The 25792-nt window shown below is 35.1% G+C and overlaps 3 protein-coding genes across 8 annotated transcripts in view; all 3 read left to right on the plus strand.

Moving 5' to 3' along the window:
- LOC136035990 (calcium/manganese antiporter SLC30A10-like) overlaps positions 1 to 2597 on the plus strand; it is a 92996-nt gene extending 90399 nt beyond the window's left edge. For all 6 annotated transcript variants that reach the window (XM_065717899.1, XM_065717896.1, XM_065717894.1 and 3 more), the window contains one exon: positions 1835 to 2597. In XM_065717899.1, coding sequence (XP_065573971.1) covers positions 1835 to 2467 — 633 coding nt within the window. In that variant the 3' untranslated portion in view covers positions 2468 to 2597. The remainder of the gene's footprint in view (positions 1 to 1834) is intronic.
- LOC136035992 (cardioacceleratory peptide receptor-like) overlaps positions 1 to 25792 on the plus strand; it is a 473226-nt gene that overhangs the window by 427118 nt on the left and 20316 nt on the right. The window lies entirely within an intron of this gene.
- The window catches only part of LOC136035989 (mediator of RNA polymerase II transcription subunit 17-like), a 28581-nt gene continuing 16137 nt past the window's right edge, over positions 13349 to 25792 (plus strand). The window contains exon 1 of the mRNA XM_065717893.1: positions 13349 to 13412. The gene's annotated coding sequence lies outside the window, so the exon portion shown is untranslated. The remainder of the gene's footprint in view (positions 13413 to 25792) is intronic.

The raw sequence follows: 25792 nt of genomic DNA on the forward strand, positions 1-25792 counted from the left end.
AAATTCTGTATGAGTGAATCCTGTAAAAGATCAGTTCTTTTTTCTATTAGTTGACCAAAAATAGATTTTTAGATGCCCTTTGAAAATAAAAGCGTTTCGTGTGAGAGAAAACAAAAGTGTTTTCCCTCATGATAGAATAAGAGTAAAATTTCTTTTACTACTTTTTCAGTTAAATTCAGCGGAAATAAATGAAAGAAACTGTTGCTTTAAAAATGTTACATTTAGGCCAGCATTTCGGAGAAGCAAGTAAATAACATAGAAAAAAGAGAGTGTAGCCTACTTGTGATGGATGTTGTGACTCAACAAATTTTCCTTCTTTTTACTTGCTTAAAATTTCATGCAAAAATCAAAACAATCAGACTCTGTGTTCTTTTTCCTGGCTCAGAAGTTGGTATAGTATTAACAGGTAAACACAAAAACAAATTAAAACAAGTTTAAAAGCGAGATTATTTTGCTTCCCTTTCTGACATACCCTTAAGAAATAACGTGAGTAGGGGAGGGGGCAATACTCCCATGCTAAGTTCATTAGCATACCGGTTACTATACCATGAATCTTTGATCTGCATATTCAGGCCATGACAATTTTGTGAATAAATTTTTAAATTTTTTATTTTTTTTCTACTAAGAATTTTTTATATAGAGTCTGAAATAGATGAATTAGGTTTTTACCAAAGTATGAGGGAGATTAATCAGATTCTTTCTAGGGTAAAAACATGTGAAGTGGGAATTTAGAATTTCAGTCAGACACAGACACGACTACCAGCTCACAAGTGGTATACTAGAGTCTGAAATAGGTAAATTAGGTTTTCACCAAAGTCTGAGAGAGTTGAATCGATTTCCTTTTATAGTTTGAGGTATATGAAGCGAGAGTCTATCAAGATTCATTCAAAAACAGACCTTACTATGAGCTCACAAATGTTATGCTAGAGTCTGAAATAGATGAATTAAGTTTTTACCGAAGTCTTAGAGAGCTGAATGACATGATGTGAGAATTTATCAAGATTCAGTCAAACAAAGACACTACCACCAGCTCACAAGTAATATTCTAAAGTTTCAAATAGGTGAATTAGTTTTATACCAAAGTCTGAGAGTGATGATTCGGATTCTTTTAGAGTTAGAGATATAAAGTGGAAATTTATCAAGATTCAGTCAAACACAGACAATACTATCAGCTCATAAGTGTTGTACTAGAATCTGAAATAGATGTATTAGGTTTTACCAAAATCTGATAGAAATGAATCGAATTCTTTTTAGAGATAGAAACATTTAAAGTGAGAATTTATCAAAAATAAGTCAAAAACAGACATTAATATCAGCTCACAGCTGTTATACTAGAGTCTGAAATAGATGAACTAGGTTCTTACCAAAGTCTTAGTGAGATGAATCGGATTCTTTTTAGAGTTAGAGACATAGGAAGCCAGAATTTGTCGACACACACATCATTACCAGCTCAAAAGTGGTATACTAGAGTCTGAAATAGATGAATAAGGTTTTTATCAAAGTCTTGATTGTCGCCAACGCATAACTGGTTTAGACCTGTACTAGAGCCCTGTTGTAAAATGTATTCCAGCTCGAGTGTCACAACGATTTTGTGATTGTTTTTTTCTTTAATAGCACTTTTACGTTTCGTTTGCACAGAAATAAGTGAAAATCTTATTTTTGAGTTATGTGATGAAATAATTTTAATTGCTTCAAAATAATTTAATCATCTTGGACACAGAGACGAAAATTATTTTGTTTGTTAAATCTGATTTTGCTGCGCATTTGATATTGATTGTTGTGATTCTTGATATTTTTCTATTTTGTTTTCTTTTTTTGATTGTTCTGTTTCTAGCTTGTTGCAAATACAAAAGAAGAAATCATTTCTGAATGCTACTTAAGATGTAGAAGCAAAGATTGCTCAAATATGCAATGCTGCGGAACAAACAATGAAAACACAGAGGGTCATACTCATTCCAATGCTCACAACTGTGCTGGCCATGCTCACAGCCATAGTCACTATCATGAATCAGCACAATGTCAAACTAGTAAATACGCACAAGTAAAACAGTCAGATGACATAATCGTCATTGACAAAACCAAGGAGGATATTGGACTTGCATATACTATTGATATTGACAATTATCATCGTGAAATCTACCCTCAAATTGAGGATTATAGTAGGATGGTATGTTCTGATAACGTAGACGTTATACATAATATACAAAGTGCTCATGATGACTATAGTCTCAGTGCTGAAATTCAACTTTCTGAATCAGTCACGCAAGGGAGCTATAACAGCTTAGTAATTAGCCAACCCGAGGATACTCAAGCTACTAATCCTCTAATAAGTAGTAATGAAGCTACATTAAGTAATTATAATGAAGCTCAAAATCAGTCAGTAGAGGGTGAGTTAAATAAATGTGATGTAAGTAACCACCCCGAACTAAAAAATGTATCTCAGTCAGAAGGGATCTCAAATTTGTGAAGTTTGTGAAGTGACCAGTGATAATGAGCTGGGCTATAAATGGATGACTAAATTCACGATTCAAAGGATTATGATTTATGATAAGAGATAATTGAACAATTTTATAGTTAATAAATACGTAAGTTAGTTCTTTCGGTTGACCCAAGTTTCCTGGTTTGGTTAGATCAAATTTCCGAAAGTCAGCATTGACTAAAAACCAAATGATAAGATTCGGAAAATTGCTTTGGTCCCAATGATTTTAGGGCAATAGTAAAAAAAATCAAGAGGGTTACATGTTTTGTGATGTCCCATGATGGACTGTCAAAAATCCTTCTTTGACAAATTTCGTTTTCTGTGTAAAAACTTGACAAGATTTTGATAATCTTGATAGTATCATGCAAGAGTTTCGTAATACTTGGCAAGATTTTGATAATCTTGATAATGAGAGACATACCAGAAAAATAATTTTCCAGAAGAAGTATAATTTTCATAATACCCTGCATGATTTTGTTAAAAACTGACAAGATTTTGATAATGCTGCGTAAAGTTTTGATAATATCATAGAGGATTCTCATTATGCCATGTGGGATTTTGATAATATAGCACAAGATATTTGATGATTTCAGGCATGATTTTGATAATACGACAGAAGATTTTGGTAATGCTTGACAATTCTTTGATAGTAGCAGACATGATTTTGCTAGAATCATTCGAGATTTTAATAATAACTTATCATAACCAGACTAATATCAGATATCAGATCAATAACCTGACATCAGATCAGGTTGAATCAGAAATATAATAGCAAAGTTGAACAAGTTCTTAAATAAAAGAATGTTTAAACGCTTCATTAATGTTTTGTTGTTTAAAGTATAAAGTTAATCCTATAGGATGTAAATCCTAGCTATCTTTCTGGGTGTCTAATTTCTACCGGGGTCTAGTCAATAGTTTTAAGGTATTGTCCTTTCAAGGGGGGCCTCTATGCCCATAACAAAATCATGAAAACGACTCCATTGCCAGTGTTTGTTAACAACCAATCAAAGGGACTTTCGTCTCGGAGGAATTTGGGAAAACTGGGTACTTTAGATGTTAGCCCATATATCGTCTTCTTCTTAACAGTACGCTTATCTTTTGCCTTTACTTACTGTATATGTACTTTTACCGTTACCGAACAGTTCGTGGTAACGAAGCATAAATAACGAGTAACGAGATTCAATAGTAGGCAAAACCTTAAAAGAAAGAATTTTGATATCAATGAATATATTGACAGAATTGGTTTACTGTGCTGATTCCAAATATTCAATACTTAATTATCTGTATTGATGTTAATTATATAATTAATACTTAATTATACTTAATTCTTATACTTATAATGGGTGTCACATTTATGTGACACCCATCAAAGGCTACTACGAGCCGAAGAAATTTTTTTTGAATTTTTGAAGAAGGGAGGAAACACTCCCTAAAAGTCAAATAAAATTAATGAAAACCACACCATAAGATTCAGCGTATCAGAAAACCTTAGCTAGGAGACCCCAAGCTCCTGTCTGCCAAAATATGGAATTTGTATTTTTTGCCAGAAGAAAGATCATGGATGGGTGTTTATTTGTTCGTTTTTTTCCAGGAGTGATCGTATCGAAATAATGGCCCTGGAACATTACAAAAGGGCTAATTCAAACGCGGATTAAACGTTCTAGTGCCATTTTAGGCAAATAAAAAACTGGGGGAGGGTACTTAGACCCCCTTGTTTCCGACCTCCTTCCCCTAAGGTCGTCCAATCAAAAATTAGGAAAGCTTTTCTTTCAGCATAGCTCAAAAGTTCAACAATTATGCCTTTGGTCATAATTTAACCCTCCATTGTCCCAGGGAAATGGGCTGTAAGCTATACAATTATGTTGATACAAGGGGAATATTATCGAACCATTTTTTTAGAAGATTGGCAGTCGGCTCATTCGAACATATATTGTAATTTATAGTTCTATTTTGGAGAAGTGTCCATTTTCCGATTACTCCGAGTCTTAAAATTGCACTAGAACTTCTGATTAGCAATCCAATGAGCCCCCTCCGAAAATTATATAATCACCCTTTCTATATGTACCTATGTGGCCCCAGGACAAATCTTACAACCCTTGCCCTAAGGGCTCTTAGTGTTGTCATCCTCAAACACATAATTTCCAGACCTTTCAAATATCTTGAACAAAATGGCTATCTCGAAATTTTGAATGGATGTGTATGGAAAAATGATTAGCTATGGGGTTTAGCTGCCCTCCAATCACTTTTTACTATTAAAAAGAGCACCAGCATTTTCAATTTCCAATCGAATGAGCTCTTTTTGAAGTTTCCAAGACAACAAATGGCCATCTCAAAATTTCTATCTGATGAATTTCAGGAAAACCCGAGGTTTGGGGGAGGGTATCCACCATCCAATCACTCTGAATCTTAAAAACGTTACTATAACTTCTGATTAACAATCCAAGGAGCCACCTCCGAAGTTTATACGATCACACTTTCTATATTTACCTTATATGCCCCAGGGCCTAGCTTAAAACCTAATTTAGGGCTATGGGGGGGTTGTCATCCTCAAAAACATAATTTCTGGACCTTTCAATTACGTTCAATAAAAGGGCTATTCCAAAATTTTGATTAGATGGGTTTTAGGAAATGTTGGGCGTTGGAGGGGGTGTTGTTTCCCTCCAATCACTTTTGACTATTAAAAATGGTACTGGCCCTCTCAATTCACTCTGAATATTAAAAAGGCCACTAGGACTTCTGATTACCAATCCTAAGAGCCCCTTCCGAAGTTTATAAGATCGCCCTTTCTATATGTATAGCCTACCTTATGCCCGGATGGCTCTGGGGGAGGGGGGTCATTCTCAAAGACATAACTTCTAGACCATTCAACTACGTTAAAAAAGGCTGCATCAAAGTTTTGATTGGATGTGTTTGGGCAAATGATGGGCGTGGGAAGTGGGTTAGTTAACTTCCCTTACCTTCAACTATTAAAAAAAAGAACTAGCCTTTTCAGTTTTTAATCGAAGGAGTCTTTTTCGAAATTTCTGTGACAACAGGCCGTCATCTCAAAATTCTATCAGATGTATTTTGGGAAAATACGAGGTGCGGGGGGGGGGGGTTAATCCACCCTCCTGTCACTCTGAATCTCAAAAAGTGCATTAAAACTTCTAACTGGCAATTAAATGAGCTTCATTTAATTTTATACGGTCACCATATCTATATGAACCTTATCTACTCCCAGGGCATAATCTATAACCCTTGTCCTGAGGGCTTTGGGAGGCCGTCATCCTCAAAGACATAATTTCCGGATCTTTCAACTCCGTTGAACAAAATGGCTATCTAAAAATCTTGATTAGATTTGTTGTGGGAAATGGTGGGCGTGGAAGGGGTGTTAATTGCCCTCCAATAACTTTCGACTATTAACAAGGGTATGTGCCCTTCCAATTTCCAATCCAATTTCAAATAAGATCTTGACTGGTTTTTCCTTCAAGAAAACTTAAGAGGGGAACAATTCTATTGCCAACTTTCGATGTTTCAACAAATGAAGCGTAAAGAAATATACAACTGTCTTGGAGAAGCCAGGTAGATAGTTGTCAAAAATGACACAATCAATGCCACCGGTGCTTCCAGCACTTCTACTTTTGATTCTATTTTATATTATATTTATATTATATTATATTTCCAATAGTTTTTGAACATTAGGATGAGCTGGTCAAGCCAAGCATAACAATTCCCTGATCCAACCTACTGTTCAAAAGCGCTTGGCTGATGTAGGATAATGTCCATTGGAATCCTTGCGGGAGTCACATTCACCTCTCCAAAGCACTCTTTCAAAATTTGTCAATCCTCTCTAGGTTATCTTTGTTACCAGAGGCCAAGTCAATAGCTTGATTATCATGAAATACATTATTAGCACTCTCCTTTCACAAGCAATCTTTTAAAAGTTTGTCATACCTTTCTAGTTTATTGTTGTCAAGGGGCAAGTCAGTAAGGTTATTGTCTTGGAATTGTACTGGTGGTTAAAATACATGTATTTCCACACACTCAAAGAGGTTTTATGTCCCCTGAGCTGGTGGTGACAACTCAGCTATGTTAACCTAGAATAGCAATAATAGAATTTATTATCATTTTTGAAACTGGTAGAGGTTTTATAACACTAAAAAAAATGTTTCAGCAGTAGCTGCATGCTGAAAAGCATGTAGATATAGTTATATAAAATGCAGTTATTCCATTTGAGTTTTAACAGGATATTAGCCACCGTAGTGCGGTGAACCGACTCTCTTTTGGGTTTAAGGGATTCAAGCTCATCATGTTGCGTGATCATGAGCAGAAGAAATACGAAGAAGAATATATTATACTTTATATATATTTTATATATAATCTATATATATATAAAAATAAGTTGTCTGTGTGTGTGTGTGTCTGTCGAGTGACGTCATGTTTTTGTGTCGACTGACGTCATGTTTTCGACTGACGAAATTACAGACCGGGAAATCGGGACACAAATGACGATCGGGACACCGGCACATAGGGAATATAAATGACGGCCGGGACACTCAAAGAGAAAGCGACCGGGACACAAGGAATGTTCGATTAGCAATCACCATCAACAAACCACCGGGACACAGGGAGTATAAATGACGACCAGGACATAAGTAAAAAAAAACTAAAAAAACTAAAAAAAAGGTAAAAACTACAAAAAAACTAAAAAGAAAAAAAAAACTAAAAACTAATAAAAAACTAAAAAAGCTAAATGACTAAAAAAACTAAAAAAGAAAAAAAATAAAAAAAGGAAAAAAAAATGTAAAATAAAGGAGAAAAACAAAACTAAAAAATAAAAATAAAAAAAACTAAAAAAACTAAAAAAAAAGTAAAAAGAAAAAAAGGGGAAAAATACAAAAATTTATTTCATCATATACCATTTCAAAAACGAATGTATATACAGACCGGGACACCGGGATACAAATGACGACCGGGACACAGGGAATATAAATGACGACCGGGACACAACTACAACGGGGACGCCGGGGGGCACAGGGGGATATATAAATGACGACGGGGACACAGGGAATGTTCGATTAGCAATCACCATCAACAAAGCTCAAGGGTAATCATTAGAATCATGAGGTATAACTAAAAAAACTAAAAAAAGGTAAAAAACTAAAACCTAAAAAAAAAGACCAATTCAAAAACGAATGCATATACAGACCGGGACACCGGGACACAAATGACGACCGGGACACAAGGAATATAAATGACGCCCGGGACCCTCAAAGAGAAATCACAGACTGGGACACCGGGACACAAATGACGACCGGGACACAGGGAATATAAATGACGACCGGGACACAACTACAACGGGGACGCTGGGGGGCACAGGGGGATATATAAATGACGACTGCGACACAGGGAATGGTCGATTAGCAATCACCATCAACAAAGCTCAAGGGCAATCATTAGAATCATGAGGTATAGATCTGAATACGGATTGTTTTCCCATGGACCATTATATGTTGCATGTTCAAGAGTCGGTAAACCTGACAATCTATTTATATGCACAGACAAAGGGACAGCAAAGAATGTTGTATATTCGCAAGTTTTACGTAAATAAAAACATATATATATATATATATATATATATATATATATATATATATATATATATATATATATATCTATATTCACAGGTGCGACATAGGGACACAACTACAATGGCGCGTAACCAATATGGCACGTAACGACTTACGCGCGCGGGGGGCTTGGGGGGGGGCGCGAAGTGCCCCCACCGACTAGGTGTTGGGGTGGCGCGAAGCGCCACCCCAATAGCTAGTATATAATAAAGGATATTACATGTTAAGGAAAGATGAAGAAATGTGAAGATGAAAATTTACAGGGATGAAGAATATAAAAAAAATGTATGTTATGTATGTATGTTATATTATATGTTATAATGAATATCATAAATAAAATTATTTCATGACAGTTCTCGTTTCGTTTTTTTTGGTTATTATAGACTGTGGTTCTCCCTGTACTAGTTTCCAATTACCGCTGCAACCATAATTACTCTAAATTCCCTTGACATTTTTGAACACCAAGGGTTAAACATACTTCCGTTCCTGATATCTATGTAGGTCAAAATCAAAGTGGGACGCAATAGAGTATTCGTCTCATAATAAAAATTTTCAATATTTTTTTTTAATTTTTGATTGCTATGGCAATGTTTCAGCCTATTTATATCTTTTCAATATCTTTTTAATATTTTCTAGTATGCTATCTTTATATTTGCTGTAATGCTGTTCTCATGCAATAGGCGCTTCGTTTGCTTGGTTTTGATACTTTTGTCATTTGTTCTTCCGTTTGGATCGTTTTCTGGGCACAACTTTGTTTACAAGTGATTTTACTAGCGAGGTGACTTGACTTCATGTATCCTTTTATCACAGACAGGGTAATAGCGCTGCCTAAGTAAAAAGTGTCCTCTTCATGCGTTCATCATGTGACTCATGATCCTTTGACCATAAGCAAAACTTTTAACTTTTTGTGAGAGTTCTCCACACAATTAAAGAGAGGTAGAAAAGTTTTTCTAGCCTTTCTTTGCTCAAAAGAATCTATTTGGACTAAAATAGTAATACGGCTGCTAGAAGAGGCGACAGGTCGATTTTTATTGTGGAAACATTTTGAGTGTAAAATTAAATATTGTATTTAAATGCTGCACTTCAAGCGGCATTAAAGATAGGAAAAAGCGATCTTACTTTTTCGCTCAGTATTTCTGTAAGTAATACTTTTACACATGGGTAGTGAGATAAAAGAGCTCAACTTTTTAATTTCAATGCTCTAGGAATGTAAAAACTGGTTTCTGTTATATTTGCTGTTAAAGATAATACTTTTGATTAAAAACATATTGAAAGAGCAATAAAAGACTTGCAATTAACAGTTGGCTATTTTACCTGAGTTTTAATTATCCCATTTGAAAATAAAACTTGAACTCGAGCTATAAAGCACATAAAAACATGAATGTTGAAAGGATCACAGCCTTCCTTATATATTTTCTTCTTCTAAACAATCTGCTAGTTGGAGACAGAAGATTACTCTATCGAAGTCTTTTTGGTATAAGAAAGCATGGCACATGGGCAGTAATATGTGATGTTTACTTATGTACTGTTTACTTGTGCAATGTTTCTATATGTGTACTTGTGTTTAGTAAAGAATAAACTCAAAATACTACATGGCGCTTGAATCCCACTTAAACTAATTTTTATAAATTGTACTTTCACTTAGGTTACGTACCCTAGGCTACTTAGGAAGTTGAACATTTTTCAACCCAGTGATAATCATATTAAAAATTTGTCATAGCCTATACTTGAGAAATTGGATGAATTAAAAATGTGATCATTGATTTTATTAGAATTACATAAAAAAAACTAATTTTTTTAGCTGAAAGTAAGGAGCGACATTAAAACTTAAAACGAACAGAAATTACTCCGTATATGAAATGGATTGTCCCCTCCGCAATCCCTCGCTCTTTGCGCTAAAGGTTTTAATTGTTTTAAAAAGTAGAATTGTGGCAAAGAGTCAAACTTTAGCGTAAAGAACGAGGGATTGCGGAGGGGACAACCCATTTCATATACAGAGTAATTTCTGTTCGTTTTAAGTTTTAATGTCGCTCCTTACTTTCATCTAAAAAAATTAGTTTTTTTATGTAATTTCTGAACGTTTTTGAATTAATGCATGTTTGGTTTTGGCTCTCCGCACATAAATTATTAAAATGAAATTTGTATATTAATTCTTTTTTGGCTAAATGGCTTTCTCTTAGTTTTGATCAGACGATTTTGAGAAATAAGGGGTGGAGAAGGAGGTCTAGTTGCCCTCAAACTTTTCAGTTACTAAAAAGGCAACTAGAACTTTTAATTTTTAACAAATGTTTTTATTAGTAAAAATTATACGTAACTTAAGAATTAACTTACGTAACAAACTTTCATAATCTTATATTTTTATTATGTATACGAGGGGGTTTGTACCCTCGTTAATACCTCGCTCTTTACACTAAATCGTAAGTTTTGTCCCAATTCTTTAAGAATGACCCCTGAATCAGAAAGGCCGTAGAATAAATAGTTGAAATTACTAAAAATACTTTAGCATAAAGAGCGAGGTATTTATCTCCTCCTAAATACCTGGCTCTTTATGCTAAAGTATCTTTAGAACCCCTCATATGCGTAATAATCTCTGTTTGTTTTAAGTTTCAATGCTACTCCTTCCTTTCATTTGAAAAAACTTTTCATGTTTATTTTTCATTGTTTTCTTATAGTAATGCTAGAAAATCCTGCGCCCTTTTCATTGAATTTTTCTTCCCCCATGACAGATTCCTCCACGGAGAGATCCTCCAACATAGCCCCCTCCCCTCAGCCCCACCCCCAAACAAAATAAAATCCCCCTGAAAACGTCTGTACACTTCCCAATAACCATTACTATATGTAAACACTGGTCAAAGTTTGTAACTTGCAGCCCCTCCCCCAGGGATTGTGGGGGAGTAAGTCATCCCCAAAGACATAGTTATTACGGTTTTCGACTATGCTGAACAGAATGGCTATCTCAAAATTTTGATTTGTTGACTTTGGTAAAAAAATGAGCGTGGGAGGGGGCCTATATGCCCTCCAATTTTTTTGGTCACTTAAAAAGGGCACTAGAACTTTTCATTTCCGTTAGAATGAGCCCTCTTGCGACATTCTAGGACCACTTGGTCGATACGATGACCCCTGGGAAAAAGAAAAAAACAAAACAAAAAAAAACAACAAATAAACACGCACCCGTGATTTGTCTTCTGGCAAAAAATACAAAATTCCACATTTTTTGTAGATAGGAGCTTGAAACTTCTACAGTAGGGTTCTCTGATACGCTGAATCTGATGGTGTCATTTTCGTTAAGATTCTACGACTTTTAGGGGGTGATTCTCCCTATTTTCTTAAATAAGGCAAATTTTCTCAGGTTCGCAACTTTTGATAGGTAAGACTAAACTTGATGAAACTTATATATTTAAAATCAGCATTAAAATGCAATTCTTTTGATGTAGCTATTGATATCAAAATTCAATTTTTTAGAGTTTTGGTTACTATTGAGCCTGGTCGCTCCTTACTACAGTTCGTTACCACGAACTGTTTGAAAGGGTCATATATGTTCCAACCAGAGTGTAAAAATTACAAGGACACTTTCCGAGATGGGCAGCTCATCTGAAATTCTGCCCTGGCTACTATGTGATTCTGGGACTGTAGTATTTTAATGCTTCAATTTTTTTAAATTGGTGAATAAAATTTTAGGAATTGGTCACTTGAAGTGGGACGCCTATGTTCAAAATATCTTCAAACAAGCTTCCCCTTCAGTTTCTTCTTTGTCTTGTCATAAAATCTTCTTGTCTCCCTAAGGATCTTTGCCAAATTTATTGTTCTTTTATTCGGGCAATACTCGGGTTTGCATGTCCAGTGTCCTGTGTTTCTTCAGAGCATATTTACAAGATTGAAAATGTCCAAAAACGAGCCCTTAGAATCATAAATGGTTAAGGGAAGGTTCTATATCATAATCTACAATATAAGTTCTAGCTCGCCACGTTGGCCGAGAGAAAAAACCTCCCGTGCCTTCGTTATGGCACCAAGATCATGTCTGTTGACCGATTACGCTCCATCATACCCGAACCTACCAACCTGCCCGCTATAGATAGTCCTGTATAAAATCCCTAAAAGTCTCCAAACTGATGCCCACCCCAGCTAAACATGAAAGATATCATAAGTGTTTTGTTCCGAGTTTTGTTGAGTTGTTTAATAACTAGGAATAATAGTCATTAATTTTATTGTTTTCTATGTATTTTTTAATTTTGGCTTTTTAATTAAGTGTTGACTCTTTTTTAATGTACTTTTTACAATGCATTACGCTTGACGTGAAAATCAAATTCTTCCGAGATGATATATATATTGTATGGTGATATAATACGTTATATATACCAGTGCTATTTGTGACGTAAAATTCAAATTCGGCAACCAGGCTGTGATAGAAAAGTTTAAATAAAATTCTCATCTATTCTATAGAGACCATAATCTGCAATAATTTTTGGTTAGGTTTTGCCAATTATGAAGAGTTTTGCCAAGTTTAAGAACGGAATAAATAGCAAAACTAGGAAGAACTTGATACCTTTTACATGTCCCCTTGACTTTTAATAGATCGTTGGTGAAACTATTTTAGCTTTATTTAACTATTAAACTATATTCCTAGGTGCCAGTAATCGGTACAGTGTCATATTGTAACATCAGCTGATGGTTTGGACTTAGTTTTCAATTGTTGGAAGTAAAAGTTGTGACATATCAAAAATATTACAGACTATTATTGTAAATGGGGCATCAATTGACAAAATTATGCGGGGAACTAGGCAACACACATTCTCAAAATCTAGCAGAGAAACATTTTTTCTTTCATTAAATTTTTAAAATAAAAATTAAAATATTCGTTTAAGCCTAAACGTTATTTTTGCCATAACAGAAATATTACTTGTATTTCAATATGAACGGTAAATTTCAATGTGAAGAGACCCAAGTAAAATCCTGCAGCGTATGCTACTTAGGGTACTGCGTATCCGACATAAGAGAAAACAAGGAGATTGGTGTTCAGGCTGTAAAGGAAACCCGGGTAACCACATTTAGGTATCAGAGCCTCTCTCTACTAAGGGACAACCTAAGAGAAAGGTGATCGTAATAAACAAAACCCTTAAAGCCGCTTCCTCAATTATAGGCTATGCATTGCACTGCAGGTACATAGATGTGCCGCCAATTTTACGAGATGTGAGAATTTTTCAGGCTCTGGGCCTTTTAGTTTTGTTTTGTATCAACTAATTTGCAAAAAGTGCTATTGTCGACAACTGTGGGAAGAGTAGCAAATATTTTAAATATCGGAAAAATCAGGGAATCCTCAGCTTACAGTGAGTAAAGTTTTTCCATTTGAATGTTTAAATTGGCTTATTAAGACATAAGGCTATGAAAATTAAGTACTCTTCCGACGAAAGGTTGATTTGATGTAGGCTATTTACTGCAACATTTATGGCTATCCCAGTTTTAATGGACTTTACCTTCTTGAACTTGGGTAAACCTTGCTAAGTACTCTTGTAAAGGGACTCCTCTGAACTGAATACAGTAAATATTGAAAAATTCACATAAGTGACTTATAAATAAAATGAACATACCACTTTTTTATGCTCTTTTGGAATATACTAATTGATTTACTTGCAAATTTAGTTTTAACATAATCTTTCTAACTTAGCCTGAATATAAAGCCCATATTGTATATTTCTCATGTATTTATTGATTATCTGTTTTTTCACTCTGAATTCAAGTTCTTGGTAAACTTGTTTTAACAAGAGTGCTCCTAGCATAAATCAGCCTATATAAGTATATCTCAAATAGAGAAAAAGGTATCATCTTTGAGGATCTGTAATGGACTTAAAATGGTAAAATTCTAGTGAATTGACTTCTTGCTATCTTGGAGAAGGTTTAGGTCAGGAAAATGAAACTTTTAGGGATGGGTCTACCAGCTTAAGTATGTCCTGGGAAGGTATTTTAAAGTACCCACCTCCAATCCTTCTACCTCTAGAGGGTCCTGAAATTTGCCTGCATGACAGGTCTATACCTATTGAAATTTTGACAAAACAACAATTTACCTAAATTTTCAGTTACTAGTTGCTTTTTCTCTGCCTTTAGTTCTTAAAATGCAATTACTGTTTGAGCAGAATTTTGAGCCATATTAATGTTTTTTTTCAAAATTAGGAAATGTATTTGCATATCTTTAAAACCTTATACAATGGATTTGAGCAAAGTTATGAAGCTGAAAACAAGTTTGTTGTACTTTGATTAAGCAGAAGATCTATTTTGCAAGGTTTCATTTTTATAACACACATATTTTTAAAGGTCATCAAAGGTCAGGGCCTTCTACAGGGAGAAGGAGTAGAGGTATTTGCTTCAAAATACCTTCCCAGGACATACTTTAGTCTGTAGAGTCATCCCTGAAAGTTTCATTCTCCTAACCTAAACCCTTTCTGAGATAGCAAGAAGTCAATTAACTAGAATTTTGAACTTAAAAATTTATTGGGAAAAGCAAAATTAGCCTATAAGTAGAAAGAGCATAAAAGAGTGCCTTGAGTTGTATCTTCACTTTACTTGTAGGCTAGGCCATTTATGCTAATATGCTAATAAATACTGGTAATTCTGTATATACCTTAGGTCTAAATACAGTATTAGAGGCTAGGGATGAAGAGCAGTATTGCATTTTTAATGGCAGCAATGGTTATAGGCTATTTAGGATTTCAGTTTTCTGGCTGACCACTTCTAGAGAAAACATGCCAACAAAATAAGAGCTGGAGAGGCTAAGTCTACACCTTGGGAAGCTTTTCTGAAGATAAAATGTTTAAAAACAGTACCATTAGACTCCTTATCTTATGCAATTACTGATATTCTAGGTTAGGTCCTGCTCAGAAGAAAATATCATAATAAATTAAAAATATTACCATTTGATTCCTTTTTTTTGCTCTTTCCAAGTATGGTATCATATTTGCATTTCTGTCAATGCAGCCCTCCTGATGATTGTATCTATAGCCCTAACAATATGTTTCTTAGTTTTTTTTTATCTTGTGATGTATCATATAACAGGTAGCTCTAGTTTTTACTTGATAAAATCCTGTTTCACCTCAGTAAATTACAATGAAATATGAGTATTATTTAAAATGATCTAAAAGTATCAATAAGAATTGAAGGAAACATGATAATTGGATTATTATAAACATTGTGCTTATTATAAAGCAGGCACTTCAGCATTTTAGTATTCTCCTCTATATCCTAGAGCTATATATGTAACCATCAGGGGGAAGGTACATTGTCAGAAATGCAAATATGATGTTTGAAAAGAGTATAAAAAAATATAATGGTAACTACCCTTATTTTATTAAGTGTTTATTTCTGAGGAGGGAGCTCAGATCATTGTGTTACCATGATCTTCTGAAATATTGTGGTCAGTTTTCTGTCAATGCACCCCCCCCCCCCAAAGAATTTTCTTATTTTAATGTGTGTTTTTTTTACTCCTACACATATCTAAGGTTCATTTCTGGGACAAGCAGGAGGGGGGGGGGGAGTTTGCATTGTCAGGAAATCATTAATGATATCTAGAAAGAGAATAAAATAAGGAATGTAATGGTACTAATTTTGTTTTATCAGCATATTTCTTTCAGGAAAGCTGCTCAACTGCTAATTTACCAAGAATAGAATGATTAGATTCCTTGTTTTATGCTCTTTCTTAATATCATGGCTGCTCTTTTGATAATACACCCCCTCCCCACTGATGACATTGTTTTGCATTATGAATTTAACTATTGATGGGAAATGAGTACAAAAAGCAATGTACACTTACAGAATCCTCAAAGTTTTGCATGCTAGATAGGAAGATATCTGGTCCATTAAGGGGAGGGAGGCTGAGATACAATTGTCAATTGTCATAATATCAATACAATTGTTTTTTTTTGGCACTGAAATAAACACAAATTTGACATATTTACATTGTGTCCATATTTTAAACTATTTACTTAATTGCTTAAATTGCATCTGGTTGGCAGATTTTGGGCTCCTTCTCTGATTATATTTGGGAACAGTGTTTAATGGCAATTTGAATGGTGCTAGTCTGTTGTTCTAACTCCTTAGTCAACCAAAAGTGTGCCTAAAACTATCCTTTGACAATTCCTCTTCTGTTTGATCTCAATTCCTTTGACAAATCTTCCTTAGTCCTTCAAACAACCCATTTTATCAGAGGCATACTTGATTATTATCATAAACATGGCTTCCAATATGCAAATTGTAACTGCAAAACTTGTCATTGTTTAAAAAAAAACCTGCACCTTGGCCAATCTACATTCTACATCTTTGTTAGATCTAATATCTCTACTATTAATACAATTCTGGTAAGTGAAGCTATCCACTTCATCAGTTTTACCACTACCTAAAATCACATCTTCATCCTCATTTATTCATAGTCTAAGTGACTTAGCTTTCTCAACATTGACTCCCAAGGCCATTCTTGGACCCTGAACTCTCAAAACTAAAAGATCCATTCATTTTGCCAACATCTTCATTGAAGACAGTCAAATTATCAACATAGTCCAAATCTCTGAGAGTTTTACTAACCTGTTTGGTACCATGTTCCTCCATAACCTTTCCTGTGCTCCTTAGGACAAAGTCCATCAAAATAATTCAGATGGGGAGGGACTGCTGCCTTAGGCTGTATTAAAAGTCGGATGATTTTGTTTGCTGGCATCATTTCTTTGTAATTTATTCTCATCTACAGTTGGCTCTAGTCCCAAGTAATGGCATTTTGAAAAAACAACAACCACAATAAAACTTGAAAATTTGAATATACCTAAGGCTGTATCCAAGCATTAGGGAAAGGAGGACTGGGATGTAGTTAAACTGTAAATAATTCTGAGAGTTCAATGAACATAGATTTTCTGAATGTAGTGAAGTAAGAATTAGTCTGCCATAAACTCTATGTCATGCTTTACTCTATACTCTAAGCCTCAGATCAAACTGAACTCCCCTCAACAACTTTTGGCATGCCCACATGCAATCCAAATTAACATATTTACTGTAGCCTACTGCAATCTACAAAGTCTCAGAACTAAATTTGACCAGCTCCTATATTTTGCAAACTCTGTTAGACCATCTATTATGTGCATTGCCAAGATCAATCTTAACCACAGCAAGGTTGCAATACAGGGGTGCATGCCTTTTAGGAAAGACTTACTATGGAACAACAGTTTGAAGTATTGAGGAGGAGGGCTAATTCCCCATAAGTCCTTTAAAGGCAAGAATGTCGATTGTGCTTTAAAGAACAGTTTTTATTTTATTATTTGTCATAATATCAACAACAATAGGAAAAAAATCATCATGTTAGTTAAGCTTACCGAAAAGAACCAATAAAAGCAGATGGACTGTTTTATACCTACTGATAATCATTCATAAAATTCTCAGCAACTTTAGATTTATCAACATAATAAAAGTAAAGAACTTTTAAAATGTATTCTTTTTTTCAAGAAGGGCAAATGATGCTTTAGCCTCTAGAAGGCTTACATAGGTTAATCTCTAGAAGGTTAGACCTACTACTGTTTGTTGCAATTTCTGTTTGCTTGAAGTTTGACTTGATTATTCATTTTAATTTCTGTTTGCTTTAGGTTTCATTTATTCATTGATAGTGGTTTCTGTTCATTTTAACTTGACAAACTCTTTTTATCCTCCCAAGTCGAAATTAAAACCTATTCAATCTTCCTTTCCAACACTTATTCAAAATTTCAGCTAGGTCCCTTAAGTTGTTAATTTAAATACTGTAGGTGTGCATGCATATTACAGATATGCTCTTTTGACAACCTGGATGCACATAGTGCATTTTGGTTTAGTTCAGCTTTCCCTTCAAGATTCTCTGAAAGTTTAAATTTAATACACTTAGCCATTCTTGAGATATTGTGAATACATCCTTTAGACAACCTGGCTGATTTTGACAGTATATCAAGTTTTGATTGAGTCCAACATTCCTTGAAAGTTTCAATTTAATAACCTTATCTCTTCCTGAGACTTTTCAGATGCACTGAAAGATCCCCTGAAAGTTTCAATTTGATGTCCTTAGACATTCCTGATATATAACAGACACACTCTTTTGATAACCTGGATGCATGCTATGCCTTTTGATTCACTTCAACATCAGCCTCATCATTCCCTGAAAGCTCCAACTTAATACCCTTAACTGTTCTAGAGATATTGTTGTAATTCTTTTGACAACCTACATGCTTATAATGTTTTCTTTAGCTTAGTATACCCCCCTCCCCCAACATTCCCTGGAAGTTACCGCTAAATACCTTTAGCTGCTCCTGATTTATTATTGATATGTCCTTTTGACATCCTTGATGTGCATAGTGTCTTTTGGTTTAGTTCAATGTCCCCCTTGACATTCCTTAAAAGTTTCTCCTTAAAACCCTTAGCCTTTTTGGAGATCCAGGATCAAAGTTTCAGCTAAATACCCCTAGCCATTCCTGTTGTGTTACTGATACACCCTTTTGACATTCTGAATGGATATACTGTCTTGATTCAGTTCAACACAACCCTCAACATTTCCTTAAAGTTTCAGCTTAATACCCTTATTTGTTCCTGAGTTAATGCAAATATGCCCTTTTGACGACCTGGATTCTAGTAGCCTAGTGTCTTTGTAGTTCAGCATCCCCAAAAAAATATTCTTTGAAAATTTCTGCTAAATGTGCTGATTTATTGCTAATACACCCTTTTGGCATCCTGGACATATCTACAATATATCTGATTAAGTTCAAAGTAACATTCAACATTCCATGAAAATTTCAGCTCAAGACCCTTAGTGATTCATGGGATATTGTAGAAACAACCTATTGAAACCTAAATACACTTAGTTTCTTCTTGTTTAGTTCAACATGCCCCAAAGGTTTAAATTTAATGTTCTAAAATATTCCTTAGATGTTGCTTATATGCCCTTTTGACAACTTGTATGTACATTGTATGTTTTGATTTGGTTCAATATCTCCCTCAACATTCCTTGAAAGTTTTACCTTAAAGCCCTTAGCCTTTCAAGAGATCCTAGATCAAAGTTTCAGCTAAATACCCTTAGCCATGCCTGATTTATTACCAATCCGCCCTTTTGACATCCTGGATAAACAGAGTGTCATTTTATTGAGTTTAATATGACCCTCAACATTCCCTGAAAGATTTAACTTGGTGCCCTTAGCCTTTCCTGAGATATTGGAGATACAACCTGTTGAAACCCTGATTCAACTAGTTTCTCTTCATTGTGTTCAACATGATCCTCAAATTCCCTAAAGGTCTCAACTTAATACTCTTTGAGGTTTGTGAGATGTATATATGCCATTTTGACAACCTTTATGTATGTAGTGTTTTTGACTTAGCTCAACATGCCCCTGAAAATTCCTTAAAGTTTCAACCTAGCACCCTTAGCTGTTTATGAGATATTGTGGATATGTCCTTTTGACAATTTTGATCCACTTAGTGTCTTTTGGTTTAATTAAACATCCCTCTCAACATTCCCTGAAAGTTTCAAAGATGTACCCCTGATTTATTGCATATAAGTCCTTTTGACATTGTGGATGCCGGAAGTTTCCCCCTCAGTAGATCAATATCCCCCTCAACATCCTCTGACAACACAACAACCTGGGTGCACATGGTGTCTTGATTTAGTTCAAAATACCCCTTAATATTCCCTTGAATTTGTCAACTTCATATTCTTAGCTTTTTCTGAGATACTGCAGATACATCCTTTTGACTATCTGCATGCATATACTTTCTTTTGATTTATTTTAATATTTTCTGAAAGTTTCATCCAAATACCCTTAGCCCTTTTGGAGAGCCAGGAGTAAACATGCCCCACTTTCCCAATAATAAAAACTTTATATAAACACTGGACCGCTTGTATAACTTACATCCCTTTACCCAGGGGCTATGGGGAATCATGTCATAATTATATCCTGGAGGCATAATTATTGGTCCTTTCAACTATTTTGAACAAAATAAGTATCTTGGAATTGTGGGAGGGGGGCTTCATTACTTTTGACTTGAAAAGGGCTATTTATTTTTAATTTTCAGTCAAATGAGCTCCCTCCAACATTTCTATGACAATTCCTTCATTATGAAGTGGCATGGGAAAAAGAAAGAAAAGGATGATACATGGAACCCCACTCCACTCTATACATAGACAGTGCTACTTCACTGCATATAATAAATGGTGTTGGCTTTGGCCTTTCGGCGTTCTTATTTGATTTCTATCGGCTTCTTTGATCTTAGTCTTGCTTTAGGCTGTAGTTTGTCACTATTTTCATCATTCTGCCAGTGTTATTCTTTGTTTTTTGTTTTGTTTATTGTCTTCTTTTCTTTAGTTATTGCTTATTATTTGTTTATTTTTATTTATTTTCCATCTTATTGCTCCATTGTTCTCAGTTTTTGTTGATAATTTTTCTGTTAAATCAATATGTGCAACAGCTCCTCAAACTTCAGGGTTTAATGAGGAAGGAGGAGGACCGCCAAAATTGATTTTTTCTCAAGTAATAATTTTTCAAGACATGATTCGTCTGTCAAATATTGTTCTTGGGTGATTCTAACTCTCCCACTTTTCCTTCTTCCCACCATTGCAGGGGGAAAAAGTTGAAAAATCCAGGATAGCGAAACATATGATTATACCTCATAACTTTTAAATATCAAATAATATCATAAACTTTTAAATAAAAAATTTGGTGGGTCATTTTCAAACATGAACTTTGGACAGAATGAGTTACTGTTTGTGAAGTATGCATTTATGTGTTTCTATTTTTGACCTCTAGATTATTAGCCAAATACTAATAATGAACAATAGTATAATTCCTGAAACACCAACTTTGATCCTATTTCGGGATTCTGTATTATTTTTTTTATGTGTGCAACACGGACCTCAGCTTTGTGTAAACAACATCAAAGATCCTAAAATGACAAATTTGTTGAATACTCTACTTGCGAAATATATAGTTTAAGTGTTTTGATTTTGGACTTCAATATGGGAGCATTAGCCTCAGATTTGCTATCAGCAGTATCATAAATCCTCAAATATACACTATTTTTAAGCATGTACTTATATATGTTGTTTTTTGTCTTCTATATTGCAATGATAGCCCCGGATTTGTAATAAAAAAAATCTTGTAAGTCCTAAAGTGTCTACTTTGATGAAGATTAATTAATTGTTAGTGAGAATATAATCAAACCTTGATCTTGCACCTTCAATGTTTCAGTGTTAGCCTTGGGTTTGTTATCAATGATATCCTAAATCCTTAAACACCAACTCCAGTGAGAATCAAACACTATCTCTTAATTATGTGTCCAGTGTGTTATGGATATCTTTATTGTAATATTTGCCTTAAATCTGTAACGAATACTCTCATTAATCTTTAGTTTACAAATTGGGTGGGAACTAAATACTACTCATGAAGTACATATTTAAAGCTATTTGATTTTCGGATTCGCTATTGCATTTAGTCTTTGATTTGCAATCAATAACATAATCATTGATTATGTTATTGCTAACCTAAGACTAGCAGGGTCAATACAAGATACTAGGGTATATTGGAGTGACGTGATTGACGCTAAAAGTAAAGATCACTATCTGGTAGTGTCTAGAGCTAATTTGAAACTGACATTTTTGGAAAGGTAACTACCCAGGAAGAAAATGATGTTGATAGGCTCCAGGATGAGAATTTGAGAAAAAAATTCCAGTAACAATTGGATACTAAACTGGAGTTTAAAATTTGACAGTGAGGAAGATGGATGGAATAAGTTCAGGAAAACAATTTGTGAAGTTGCTGATGGTGTCTTAGGGAAGAAAGTTAGGACGATAGCTAGGAATATTAGTTGGAAAGCTTTATGTTTAATAGAGAGAAGGGACATGTACAAGAATTATCTTTGTAATAGATCATCTGAAAATAAATGGAATGTGAAGAAAGAGGAGAAAAATTAAAATATGTATTAAGAGGGTGTGAAGGGGAGGCCATGGCAGCAATATCTGTGGATAATCCAGGATGATCTGGGAGATGCAGCTAGATGGCATAATTGTAAAACATTGTCCTGGCATGTTAATAAATTGAGAGGGAGTATTCAATTTGGACTTTTCCCAGTTAAAGAAAGGAATGGGGCAACAATTAGTGATAAGGAAAGAGTTAAAGAGAAATGGGCAGAACATTTTGAGAATATGCTAAACCAAGACATAGTTGCAGGAAAAGATATAGAGGGAAATGACAAAGTTTGTGATACATCAGATGTGAAGGAAGATTTGTTTTGTGAAGAAGAAATACCGACAGTACTAAAAGGATTTAAAAATAATGAGTCTCCAGTTGTTGGTATTGTAGTTAATGAGTTTCTGAAATTATGGTGGCTCTGAGGTTAGAAATAAGTTACTGAAGATTATGAATGTGATTTTTGAAAAAGGGGAAGTACCTAGAGATTTTAGTAAAACCTTAATTAAACCACTGTATAAGAAAGGTGATCAGAGTGAGTGTGGTAATTATTGAGGTATTAGTCTCGTGTCTGTAGGTAGCAAATTACTTGGTAATATGATACTTTTTAGACTGAGAGATGCTGTAGCCAAAGTTTCAAAAGAAGAACCGTGTAGTTTTAGAAAAGGTAGAGGGTGTATCGACCGAATTTTCACTCTTAGGCTAATAATTGAGAAGTTCTTGAGTGTCCAAACGCATTTGGTCCTCAGTTTTATAGATTATGAGCAAGCGTTCGATCTTTCGATAAAAGAGCTTTATCAAAGGTCTTATTCTTATATGGTACACTTGACAAATTCATTGCAGTGATTAGTGCTATGTACGAGAATAACACTGCTGTGGTTAAGGTAGGAAACAAGGTTAGCAGCTGGTTTTGTGTTAAATCAGGAGTTAAGCAGGGTTGTGTTCCATCCCCCTTTATTTGAATCATTTTGATGTATTTTGTCTTAAGAAGCACGGGAAGTATCGGAGACCACGGAATCGAATGGGGAATAAAAATTCTCTTGGATTTAGATTATGCTGATTGTTTATGCATCCTAGATGAAAGTGTGAGCAAAATGAATGAGCTTCTAGAGGTTATGCGAGTTCAGGTTGCTAGAATAGGTATGCAAATAAATGTGAAGAAGAGTAAGTCACTAAGGCTTGGAATAAGTGAAGCCATTGGTTAACGAAAAGATTGATCAGGTGGACATTTTCACTTACCTTAGTAGTATAATTAGTAAAGACGGTGGGAGAAGTAAAGATGTTAAAAGTAGAATAGCCAAGGCTCAGGGTGTATCTTCACAGTCAAAAAATGTTGGGAAGAATAGGAAAATAAGTCTTCAAACCAAGATTAGAATATTGGAAGGTACAGTGATGACAGTGGTCAAATATGGATCTGAAGCTTGAGTGCTTCGAAAAGTGGATGAAGATTTGCTAGATGTTTTTCAGAGAAATTGCCTACGGATTTTTCTGGGTACTCGGATGACTAACTGTATGTCAAACAGTAGGCTTTACAAAAAGTGTGGTTCAGTCCCGCTTTATGGAGCTATAATGAGAGAAAGGTTGAGATTGCTAGGGTACGTTCTGCGGATGAAGGATGACATATTGCCAAAGATTGTCCTTTTCGGCCCACCGTTTAGGGCTAAACGTAAAGCAGATCGTCCGCGGTTGGGATGGGTGGGTGTCATAAAAAGATTTAAAGGAAATGGAAACTTCCTGGGAGGGTGCAAAGAGGGAGGCTTTTAATAGATTGGGATGGTGGAGCGGCATTCGTAGGCGGCTTGTTGCTGTGGTGGGTAGTAGTAGTAGTAGTAGCATTCGTAATTAACAATATCCTCAATTCATCAAAACAGACCTAGTTAGAGCCAAACATTATTTTGAAAACCATGGTCTATTTTTTTTTGATTTTTGACTTCTATATTTTAATGTAACTATCAAAATCTGAAATAATAATTCTCTTAGATAACGACTTTGGTGAAAATAAAACGCTATTTATGAAGAATGTAGTCAATATGTTATTTAAGACAGTTTCTATAGGACCGCTATGAGGGTGTTGAAGGGTCACGGACCCAATGACCTTATTTAAGTGCTCTAACCGTATGTAATGAAGATACCTACGGAGCTGTGATTAAACGGAGTTTAAAATGTCAACCATTCGTGAAATATGCATTTAATGTTCTTTGATTCTGGGTTTCTAATATTGCAATGTTAGCTTAATGTCTTTAACCAACAAGAACAAATTTACAAATAAATAACGTTTAGTTGGAAAGCAAAGATTATTTGTGAAATATTTTTTAGGCGTTTTGATTCTAGATAGTTAGAATCTCAGTAGGGTAAATAACATGGGTGTCACCCGGGGGAACTCTAAAAGTGCCGCTCCCTTTATAAGTCTAATGATTAACCACCCCCTAGGAAAAACAAATTATGAAAAAAGAGACATCTTGTGCTTCCCATGCAAAAAATGTAATTTTTATGGCACTTGGTATTAACCAAGTGACATTTAGCAATCGCAAATTCTGTCGGTCTGTCGGTCCCGGTTTTGCTACTTTGGGCACTTTCAGGTAAGCTGGGACGATGAAATTTGGCAGGCGTATCAGGGACCGGACCAGATTAAATTAGAAATAGTCGTTTTCCCGGTTTGACCATCTGGGAGGAGTGGGGGGGGGCGTTAATTCGGAAAAAATAGAAAAATTGAAGTATTTTTAACTTACGAACGGTTGATCAGATCTTAATGAAATTTGATGTTTGGAAGGATATCGTGTCTCAGAGCTGTTATTTTATATCCCGACCGGATCTGGTGACATTGGGGGGGATTTGGGAGGGGGAAACCTAAAATCTTGGAAAATACTTAGAGTGGAGGAATCGGGATGAAACTTGGTGGGAAAAATTAACAAGAGTCCTAGATACATGATTGACATAACTGGAACGGATCCGCTCTCTTTGGGGTAGTTGGGGGGGGGGCGGATTAATTCTGAAAAATTAGAAAAAATGAGGTATTTTTAACTTACGAAAGGGTGATCGGATCTCAATGAAATTTGATATTTAGAAGGATATCGTGTCTCAAAGCTTGTATTTTAAATCTCGACCGGGTCTGGTGACATTGGGGGAGTTTGGGGGGGGGAACCTAAAATCATGGAAACCACTTAGATTGGAGGGATCGGGATGAAACTTGGTGGAAAAAATAAGCAGAGGTCTTAGATACGTGATTTACATAATTGGAACGGATCCGCTCTATTGGGGGGGGGGGTTAGTTCTGAAAAATTAGAAAAAATGACGTATTTTTAACTTACGAAGGAGTGATCGGATCTTCATGAAACTTCATATTTAGAAGGACCTCGTAACTCAGTTCTCTTATTTTAAATCTCAACCGGATCCAGCGTCATTGGGGGGGAGGCAGTTGGGGGGACGGAAATCTTAGAAAATACTTAAAGCGGAGAGATCAGGATGAAACTGGATGGGAAGAATAAAAACCTGTCTAAGATACGTGACTGACATAACCGGATCGGATCTGCTTTCTTTGGTGGAGCTGGGGGGATTTTTGAAAATTGAGGTATTTGTAACTTACGAAAGGGTGACCAGATCTTAATGAAATTTGATATTTAGAAGGATCTTGTGCTCTAAAGCTCTAATTCTAAATTCCGACCAGATCCTGTGACATTGGGGGGAGTTTGATGGGGAAACCGGAATTTTTATCTTACGAATAGATGATCGAATCTTAGTGGAATTTGATATTTAGAACGAATTCA

The sequence above is a fragment of the Artemia franciscana genome, chromosome 15 (assembly GCF_032884065.1).
Source record: "Artemia franciscana chromosome 15, ASM3288406v1, whole genome shotgun sequence".
NCBI lineage: Eukaryota > Metazoa > Arthropoda > Branchiopoda > Anostraca > Artemiidae > Artemia > Artemia franciscana.